The sequence below is a fragment of the Camelus bactrianus genome, chromosome 11 (assembly GCF_048773025.1).
Source record: "Camelus bactrianus isolate YW-2024 breed Bactrian camel chromosome 11, ASM4877302v1, whole genome shotgun sequence".
Lineage (NCBI taxonomy): Eukaryota > Metazoa > Chordata > Mammalia > Artiodactyla > Camelidae > Camelus > Camelus bactrianus.
In genome coordinates, this window is record NC_133549.1 from 83,910,115 (window position 1) to 83,921,278 (window position 11,164).

The following is an 11,164-nucleotide window of genomic DNA, read 5'->3' on the forward strand; positions in this document are numbered from 1 at the left end:
CATAGTAATATAATGTAATGTAGCTAAAGTAATCAGGGAAGAAAAAGAAAAGGAGGCCACTGTGGAAAAGAAGTGAAACTGTGTTTATTCACAGAGAGCATGGTTATGTAGAAAATTCAATGGAATTCACACACACAAAAAAAAACTAGAACTTTTATGTGAGTGTCAGTTGAAGGATAAAAATCAGTATACAAAAATCAGTTTTATTTTTATATACTGCCAGTAATTGACTGGAAATTGCAAAATTAAAAAGTTTTATTTACAATAGCATGAAAAATATTTTCTTGCAGATGTAGCTGGCAAAAGATGTGAAAGACCTCACTGAAAATTATATACCATTGCAGAGAGAAATTGAATACCTAAATAAATGGAGAGAGCCTCACATCCTGTTCATGAATACATGACAAATGTTGATGTATCAGAGTGCTCAATAGACTCAATACGTTTTTCTCCTTAAAAATATCTGTAGACTCAGAACAATCTCAATTTAATTCTCAGCATACTTCATAGAGTAATTGCCTAGCTGATTTCTAAACTTTATATAGAAGTGCAAAGAGCCAGAAAAACTAAAACAACTTTGAAAAATAAAAGCTAAGTTGTAGGGATAACACTGCCTGACTTCAAGACTTACTATAATTATGGTAAATAAGACTGTGGTTTTAGCATTAGGAAAGACACATAGAGGAGTGGATCAGAGTAGAGAGCCCAGAAATAAATCCATTAGTTTATATTATTATGTCAGAGCTTATCAGATTATATAGTTTAACCATAATCAGTTGATTCATCAGCTTTACCTCACTGAAGCTATTTTGTGATTGCTATGAACATTTCTCAATGGTTGCTCTCGGTTTTTGTATTTATCGTGTCATCTACTTGTTACATTATGTTGACTGGCAGCAATTTGAAAGCCCAACTTTTCAGTAGCACTGCTTTAGGGACACTTTCAAATACTCAGCAGGGGTGTAGAGAAGAATGTCTGTCTCTGTATTGTTTATAATAACAGAAAAACTAGAATCAACCAGACTATCCATCAAATAGGATCAATACATAAATTACAGTATATTACATAGCCGTATGCAACAGTGTGGATGAATTTTGGAAACGTAGAGTGAAAAAAACAAACAATATATCAGTAAAGTCTAAAATGTATGTGGACATTTTTTAAAGAAAACAATTTTGATTAAACCCACCTTCGTGATAGCTATACCTCTAATTTTGGAGGATTTTTCAGTGAAAGGAGGGGAACTATGTAGCTGAAAAACGCTCTGATATTTTCAGAGATACTGCTTTTTTTGAATGGACTGTATAGTGGACAATATATTATCAGGGTACAGTTTTCTTGAGTGTGATTATGCCTTTAGTCTTAGGAGATATAATGCTGACATATTTGGAGTAATGGGTTATAATGTTTGTATTTAACTAAAATAGTTAATGGTCAAGAATTTATACAGAAAAGATAAAGCACATGTGGCAAGGGTTTAAAATTCTGTGAATCTAGATGAAAGATTTAGGGGTGCTCATTTTACTGTTCAGGCAAGCTTGGTATTTTCTTCTTCTGTGGAAATTATTCTGTGTATTTTTTCTGTCTCTACTAGAGTAAATTTTGATAAGTTGTATTTCCTAGGAAATTATTTACTTCTCTTTCAAATGTATTTGAATCAAGTTGAAAAAAAAAAGTCTAAGATCTTTTCAGGCATCGTTTCCATGATTGCTTCTTATTATTTCTTATTTTGTGTAGTTGAGATTCCTCCCTCTTGTTCTGTTGATAAAGTTAGCCAGTGATTTGTCTCTTTTGTGAATTTTTCCAAAGAACCAGCCTTTTGACTTACTTGTTCTATTTTTCTGTTTCTGTTTCATTAACTTCTAATCTAAGAAAACTGTGCAGAAATAAAAGAAGATGTTCACATGTTCGAAGGGACCACCAGGAACCTGAGGAAACATACCTGGGAACAGTCCTAAGACATACCTTAATAAAATTACTAGATCTTTAAAATGAAGAAACAGTTTTTATTTTTTTTTTATTTTCTTTTTTGTGCTGTCTACTTTCTTTTACATTACTATTATCGTTTTCTAGGGTTTTTTTTTTTTTTTTGAGTTAAGAATTCACTTGTTTTCATTCTTTCTTTTTCCCTTGATACAAACACCTAATGCTATGGAATTTCTTCTGACCAGTACACATACCCCATACATCCTCATAAGTAATATTTTCTTTGGTTTTTTGTTTTGGAACTTCATCAGGTCTGGTGTGTGTTTTCCCTCTCACCAAAGAACAGTTTACTAGAGAGTTGTTTGTTTCTCAGGTCCAGATGGAAGCTCATTCTTAACCATTAATTGCTAGTTTTACTGCATTATTACCTATGTGTGTTATCTATATCAGTTTTTGTGAATGTTTCATGTACTCTTAAGATGGAAGTATATTTTCTATTACAAGTTTTGATATTATAAAATTTGATATGGATTCATAATACATGTTATTATATTTGTGTTTGATACCGCTAACTTTTTGCTTTGATTTGTCTTGAAATACTTTTCTTATTAGTGTGTTTCTATTTTTCCTTACTTCTTTGAGTTCTGCTTTATGAAGGTTGTTTGGTCTGTTATTTCTCCATTCGAATTTGTGAATTTTAGCATTGTAAGTATTTCTTTGTCCTCCCTGGTGACAAGATTGCCCCTCTGTTTCCTTCTTGTTTCCTTTTGTCTGGAATGATACTGTTCACCCCTTTGTTTTTAGCCCTTTTGTGCCATTTTTCTTAAGTATGTTTTCCCTTTACAGCAGAGATTTTAGGCTTTGTCCATGACTCAATTTGAAAATCAAAACCAAATTTAATTGGTGAGTTAAGCCTATTCATATTTACTGATATGATTTGTATGTTAGGTTTCAGTTTTGTCCTATTGTTACATTTAAGGGGTATCACATTTACTGAATTTTTCTATTTGGTCTTTTTTCTTTGTTCTTTTTGGATGGAGGCAATTAGGAAATTCTGATGCTTTTGCTCTAGTATTACTTTTATATTAATATAATGGCCTTAGTTGCCCATTTCCTTTAACACTCTTATTTGGTTTTTTATCTTATAGTTGACATCCTTTGACTCTGATTAGTTATGTGGCTGTTTCTGAGCTTATTCTTACTTCCTGTTTTTTCTCTCCTGTTTCCTGTAGCTTTTCTAGTTACATTATTCCTGCTTCACCAGAACACATAGCATTTATATTTTATTCTTCTATCCTTGTTCTTATCTTTGTTTTGGTTTCCGATCTACAATTAAATGTATTTACTGCTCAGTTTTTCTGCCAGCTTTTCCTGTCAAGTCTTGGTTGCTTGAAGTTTGTCCTTTTCTGGAAGGTTTCGTGATTACAATATTACCTATTTTCGTGAATATCTAAACTGGTTTACATTTTTCCATAGCCTTGCTCCTTAAAGGATAATAGACAATGGGTAAAAGTCCTTGACTCACTCAATTCCTTTTCTTGAAAATGTTGCTCCACTTAGCTTTGCTTTGTTTACTGGTGACAAAGTCTGTTGCCAAACCTGTATTTTGTTTGTTTGTTGATATTTGGTCTTTTTGTCCAACATCCTCATCCTTGTCTAGAGGCCTTTTTCTTCATTTTTAAGATCTGGTAGCTTTATTAAGGTATGTATTAAAGAGAACTGTTCCAGGTCAGTTTTTTCAGGTTCAGGGTGGTCATTTTGAACATGTAGATTAGGTCTTATTTTATTTCTGGGCAGTTTTCCTAGATTATGGTTTTTAATTTTAGATTTATTCCATTTTCTTTTTTTTTTCTCTTTAGAGACTACAATCATATATACATACAATTTTATTTTTAAATTTTTATTTATTACATTATTTTACAATCCACCTTCTTTTTCCAGAACTTACTTTTTGTTTCAATTTTTTTTCTTTTCTTTCTTTTTTTTTTTTTTTTTTGTTTAGTCTTTTGTTGTTCCTTTGCTGCTTTAATGCCTGTTTTCATCGCTGTTTATTAAAATTTCAGTCAAGTGTGTTTTCTCTTTGGGCTCTTTATTGGTCTGTTTGGACTGCTGTAACAAAACACCACAGACGGGGTGGCTGTACAACAGAAATTTATTTTCTCAAAGTTCTAGAGACTGGATGTTCAAGATGAAGGTGCCAGCAGGGTGGATTTCTGGTGAGGCCTCTCTGCTCAGCTTGCAGACAGCACCTTTTCACTGTGTCCTCACATGGCCTTTTCTCTGTGTGCACATGGAGAGCAAGTGAGCTCTGGTGTCTCTTCCTCTTCTAATAAGAATGTCATTCCCATCGGATTCATGCTCCACCCTTATGACATCATTTAACCTTAATTACTTCCTTAAAGGCTCTATCTCCAAATTCAGCCACATCAGGGGCTAGGGCTTCAACATATGCATTTGGGAAGGGACACAATTCAGTCTGTACCAGGCTCCTTGTAATTTAATTCCTATAATAAGATCACTCTGTTTTTACACGTTTGTTCCTCACTTTGATCAGCCCTTGCCTCCTTAGTTCCCACGTACTATGAGTCCACTCTTTCGGATTTCCCAGTAATCTGAGCTCTCATCCACCAGAACTGAGACATCATCTTAATATTTTCCCACTCACAGTGGGACTTTTTTCTTCTGGGAGTAATTTTATTTGTGTTTAACCATCTCTAAATTCTCTGTCTCTTCTTCTGCATGTGTTTACCACAGTCTCCAGCTGACTCTTTCTGCAGATGTGGCTCTCAGTTACTTCTACATTTGAATATTTGCTTGCTTCCTTAATGATGATTTGAAGTTAGTAGTATTTTGTATCTCGTAATTATTCTAAAGTCATGGGTTGTTGTCACTAATTTTATTTGCTCTCCTTGTATTGATCCTATTAGTTTTTTGGAGGATACATGGACGTATACAGATTTTAATAGTTGCTGTTATTCATCAGACGTTGGAAACCAATTATATGTGTTTTAACAGTTTCCTCTCCCTTTTCCTGCTATATCAGGCTTTTTGTTTCTTGTTTTTGTTTTTGTTTTTGTTTTGCCTCAAAACCTAGAAATAGAAAAAATATGTACTTGTAGTTATTTTCATTTCTGGAGACTAGACAAGAAATCAAAGTCAGCTACAATGCAGAGCATTTGTATATAGGTCTCGTTCCATAAGAAATGTGTTAATATTTATATGATGAGATTGATTTTTCTTGTTTCTAGAACCCTGGAAAACTGATCACATGAAAGAAAGAAGCCAAGAAGACCTGCCTAAGCATATGTGGGAAGTTGTATTCATCAATAACAAAATGCTGACCAAAGAACGAGGTCGTGTAATAGGAAAACCATTTAACTTGGACACAGATTCTTTTCCTTCCAGAAAAATACTCTGTCATTGTGACTCATGTGAAATGAGCTTCAACTGTATTTCAGAACTGGTTATCAATAAGAAAAACTATTTAGGAAAAAATACTGATGAATTTAACACCTGTGGAAAGTTGGTACTTGATATTGAACGTGAGAAAACTCATACTAGAGAGAAAAGTGAATTTTTTAAAAATGGGAAAACTTTCAGTCATAATGAGGATCCTGTTCAGCTTGAGAAGATTCAAACTTTACAGCAAAATTTTGAATACAACGTATATCAAGAAACCTTTCTTGAAAAGGCGGTATTCAGTACACACAAGCGAGAGATCACTGAAGGGAGTGACTGTGAATATAATGCCTATGGGAGAATGATCTGTGATGACTCATCCTTCTTGTTCCATCAGTTAATTCCCTCAAAGGAACATCACTATGAACTTAGTGACTGTGGGAAATCCTTATGTGTGAAGTCTACCCTTTTGAATCATCATGGGGCACATATGATACACTATGAATGTAAGAAAAGTGGGAATAATTTCAGGAGGCAGTTATACCTCTCACAACTTCAGAAAACTCATAAAGGAGAGAAACACTTTGAATGTAATGAATGTGGGAAAGCTTTTTGGGAGAAGTCACACCTCACTCGACATCAGAGGATACACACAGGAGAGAAACGCTTCCAGTGTAGTGAATGTGGAAAAACTTTCTGGGAGAAGTCAAACCTAACTAAGCATCAGCGATCACACACAGGGGAGAAACCCTATGAGTGCAATGAATGTGGGAAAGCCTTCAGCCACAAGTCAGCCCTCACATTACACCAGAGAACACATACAGGGGAGAAACCTTACCAGTGTAATGCTTGTGGGAAAACGTTTTACCAGAAGTCAGACCTCACTAAACATCAGCGAACACACACAGGACTGAAACCCTATGAATGTTATGAATGTGGGAAATCCTTCTGTATGAATTCACACCTTACAGTACATCAGAGAACTCATACAGGCGAGAAACCTTTTGAATGCCCTGAGTGTGGGAAATCTTTCTGTCAGAAGTCACATCTTACACAACATCAGAGAACCCACATAGGGGATAAACCCTATGAATGTAATGCATGCGGGAAAACTTTCTACCACAAGTCAGTGCTCACCAGGCATCAGATAATTCACACAGGGTTGAAACCTTATGAATGTTACGAATGTGGGAAAACCTTCTGCTTGAAGTCGGACCTCACAGTACATCAGAGAACTCACACAGGGGAGAAACCCTTTGAATGCCCTGAATGTGGGAAATTTTTCAGCCATAAGTCAACCTTGTCCCAACACTATAGAACACATACAGGGGAAAAACCCTATGAATGTCACGAATGTGGAAAAATCTTTTATAATAAGTCATACCTAACTAAACATAATAGAACACACACAGGGGAGAAACCCTATGAATGCAGCGAATGTGGGAAAACCTTCTGCCAGAAGTCACAGCTCACTCAGCACCAGAGAATTCACATAGGGGAGAAACCCTATGAATGTAGTGAGTGTGGAAAGGCTTTCTGCCATAAGTCAGCTCTAATTGTACACCAGAGAACACATTCAGAAGACAAGCCCTATAAATGTAATGAATGTGGAAAATCTTTTTGTGTGAAGTCAGGACTTATTTTGCATCAGCGAAAACACACAGGGGAAAAGCCCTATGAGTGCAGTGAATGTGGGAAAGCCTTCAGCCACAAGTCATCCCTCACAGTGCATCACAGGGCTCACACAGGAGAGAAATCTTGCCAGTGTAATGAATGTGGGAAGATCTTTTACCGTAAATCAGATCTTGCTAAACACCAGAGATCACACACAGGGGAGAAGCCCTATGAATGTAACACGTGTGGGAAGACCTTCTCTCAGAAGTCAAACCTCATTGTACATCAGAGAACGCACACAGAAGAAAAATCTTACGGTTGAAGTGAACTTTAGAAATGGTTGAGCCACAATTCAGCATCCACTGCACTTCAGAGAATTCACACTGTGGAGAATGCTCTGTTGACATCCTGAATGTTCAGTAACCTTCGTCTACAAACTGGCCTTATTTTACTCCAAAGTAATAACATGGGACAAACCCATAGACTGCAACAAGCATAAGACAGCCTTGTTAAGAAGTAACATTCCATTGAATGTCATACAACTAATTCTGGCAAAAAACCTCACAGGTTTTTTGACTTTGTAAAAGCTTCAGCAAAAATACAAACTAGGTTATGTCAGAATTTATACTGGGGAGAAATATGTCCATTTGAGACTATAGCTTGAACATTTTCTTTAGAAGTAATGTAACATTAGAAGTTGTGTTTTGGTTTTAATGCCATAGTTATCTTTGGGAAGCATAACTAATTGTAGTTTATAGATGTATATTGTCCATTGTAAAGCTTAAAAAACAAACAAACAAAACTCCAGTAAAATGCAATAGACTCATAAGAAGTTGCAGTAATAGTACATGGAATTCTCCTGTACCAGGCTTCCTCTAATAATAATGTTACAGAACCATAACATATTTTTAAGTACAAGAAATTGATGGTACTCCACTAGTCAGATACTTACTCAGATTTCACCAGTTTTTACGTGTATTCTGTGTATTTGGTTGTGTATTTCTGTGAAATTTTATCGTCTGTGTATTTGAATAACTGTCAACACAGGTTACAAAATCAAAAAGGAATCTGGAATTGGTATTACATGAAGATTACAGGGGAATCAGGATTTCACCACAAGAAAGTTCCCTTGTGTTAATAATCATAGCCTTTCTGCCACCCTAATCCTGGCAACGATTTGAGTATGAAGCTTTTAAAAAACAGATTAAATTGAATTGCTAGGGCAACAGCATTAAACACATGTGGTATCTCTGAAGTTCACAGGACGTGTGTATGTACATTATATAAACTGTCTATGTTTCTCATACAAAACAGAACTTAATATAATTGTGAGCAGGAAATAGATGCTCCTAGTTTAGCAGTTGTTACAACGTCAGGCACATCTCCTTTGTGTGTAGGGCCTAGAGCAACAGTTTAAAAGGAAGGCCACAAAGCTAACAGCTAACCTTTTAAAACTCATAAATCAAAATAACAAGTTCAATAAAGTGTATTCTGTGCATGGGGATAGCTAGGCCCTAGTCCCATTACCCCTTTTCTCTTTCCACCCATTGTTCATCCCAAACCATGATGTGCCTTGAGTGTACATATCTGAATACTCCAGCCTTCAGCCTAAATTTGATCCAAACCCTCTGTAAGCAACTGCCCTCTAAGACAGGGTCCAGGGAAGAAACCTCAGATTAGACCACTCAGGGCTGTAAACTGGACTGTGAATTGAGGGCCCTGATGTACCCAGGGTGGGATCTTGGCCCTTAATGTCTTTTGACTCTGCGAGAAGGAAGAGTGGGGTAGGAGCAGGGACAAAGTAGAATTAGAATGGTGCTTTTATTGACAATGCAAAGGTGATAGGCTAATTACATGACCAGACTACATAAATAATCAGGTTAAGCTAATAACCTAAAATTACAGTCTAGTGATCTTACGTAGCCTAAGCTTCCTTTTTAGGAAACTAGGAAAAGAAGAGCAAATTACATCCAAAGTATACAAAACGAATGATGAGACTTAGGATGGAAATCAGTGAAGTGGAAAACAGGAAACCGATAGAGAAAATCAGTCAAAAACAAAAGCTGGTTCTTTGAGATCAAGAATGTTGATAAATCTCTAGCCAGTTACCTAAGAAAAAGAGAAGACACAAGTTGCTAATATCAGGAATAAAAGAGAGCCATAACTGCAGATCCCCTGGTCATCAAAAGGCTTACAGGAATTTTATGGGTAACTCTGTGCCCACACATTTGATAACCTAGATGAAATGGGCCAATTCCTTAAAAGACAGAATTCTGCCAAAACTCACAGAAGGATAAATCTGAATAGGCATATATCTGTCAAAGAAATTGAATCAATATTTAATCTCCCAAATCAGAAAGTATCAGGCCCTTATGTGTCACTGGTGAATTTCACCAAGTTAAGGAAGAAATTATACCAATTCTCTGCAGTCTCTTACAGAGTGTAAAAGTAGAGGGAACACTTCCTAACTTGTTCTGTGAGGCCAACATTATTCTCATAGCAAAACCAGGCACAGACATTACAAGAAAGGAAAACTACAGACCGGTATCTCTCATGAACACAGATGCAGAAATGCTCAACAATATATTAGCGGATTGAATCCAACAATATATAAAAAGAATTATAGAACTATGCCATAATCAATTGGGATTTATCCAGCTGTGCATGGCTGGTTTATCATTTGGTAATCAGTTGGTGTAACCCATCGTATCAACAGGCTTAAGAAGAAATAAATATCATATAATCATATGAGTAGATACAGGGGAGCATTTCAAAAAATCTTAATACCCATTCATGTTTTTAAAAAATCTCAGTAAGCTAGGAATAGAGGGAACTTCCTTAACTTCTTAACTTGGTAAAGAACATCTACAGACATCCTACAGCTAACATCATACTTAATGTGTAGAAACTAGGTGCTTTTCCAGTAAGATAAGGAGCAAGGCATGGAGATCCCCTCTCACCATGTCTTTTCAGCATCCTTCTGGAAGTCCTAGCTAATGCAGTAAGACAAGTAAGGGAAATAAAGGGTACACAGATTTGGAAGGAAGAGATGAAACTGTGTTCACAGATAGCATAGATTGTCTATATAAAAAGTTCCAAAGAAGCAACAACAAAAAGCCTCCTGACACTAGTAAGCAGTCATAGTAAGGTTACAGGATAATGATGCTCAGGCAGGTGGTAAAAAGTAATGAGCTCTCAAGTAACAAAGAATTCCTCTAAGAACCTTAGATGCATATTGCTAATTGAAAGAAGTGAATCTGAAAAGACTTTATACGGTGTGATTCCAACTGTAATACATTCTGATGAAGGCAAAACTATGCAGACAGTAAAAAGATCAGTGGTTGCCAGGGATTCGGGGTGAGAGAGGGAGGGAGGAATAGGTGGATTACAGAAAATTGTTAGCACAGTGAAACTATTCTGTAGGATACTGTGATGGTGGTTACATGTCATTATTCATTTGTCAAAACCTACAAAGTGTAAAACACAAAGGGTCCACCCTGATGTAAACTATGGATTTTAGTAAAAATGTGTCAGTATTGGCTCATCGGTTGTAATGAACGTAGCACACTCATGCAGATATTAATAACAGGGAAACTGTGGAGGGAGGTGGAGGTAAAGGGGTGTATAGGAACTCTGTGCTTTCTGCTCATTTTTTCTGTAACCCTAAAACTTCTCTACAAAACGAAGTATGTTAAATAAACCACCCTGCCACATATAGCAGTGTAGATAAGTCTGTGAGGATGCTTCTTTTTACACATTTACACAATTAAAAGCTCACATCGTTAGGTACCAGTTTTCCCATGGTGAGGGGGCAGGGAATTCATTCTCAGAAATCATATATTGACAACCACTAAAGCATATTTTTAGTTCCAGCCTTCTGCTTTTCTAAGCCTTGTCATCTTTTTTGGAATTATCTTAAATTCCTTACCCTCATTATAGCATCTTATTTCTGTACTAAAGTTCTGTTTGTCACTCATGTTTTTGTACTGCAACTATAAACACCACTGATGAAAATTTGGTTTGTTTTTAGTAGTCTTCAAAATACTTTAAATTGTAGCAACAGTTCCCTGAAATTGAGGCCCAGTCTGATAGACTCTCTTAACATCTGAAACCAGAAGGACCTCTGCTGGCCTAACTGCAAGTCTCCCTCCGCGTTCTTCTCTCACAGGTGAGGTCCTGTGGTCAGACAATCCTTCTTCCTTATCAAGGGGACCGGGTGTAGGT

General features: G+C 36.2%; 1 protein-coding gene across 1 annotated transcript in view; it reads left to right on the forward strand.

Moving 5' to 3' along the window:
- Positions 1 to 10,670, forward strand: part of ZNF33B (zinc finger protein 33B) — a 42,987-nt gene extending 32,317 nt beyond the window's left edge. Inside the window, exon 5 of the mRNA XM_010949418.3 lies at positions 5,176 to 10,670. Coding sequence (XP_010947720.2) covers positions 5,176 to 7,262 — 2,087 coding nt within the window. The 3' untranslated portion in view covers positions 7,263 to 10,670. The remainder of the gene's footprint in view (positions 1 to 5,175) is intronic.
- The last annotated feature ends 494 nt before the right edge of the window (positions 10,671 to 11,164 follow it).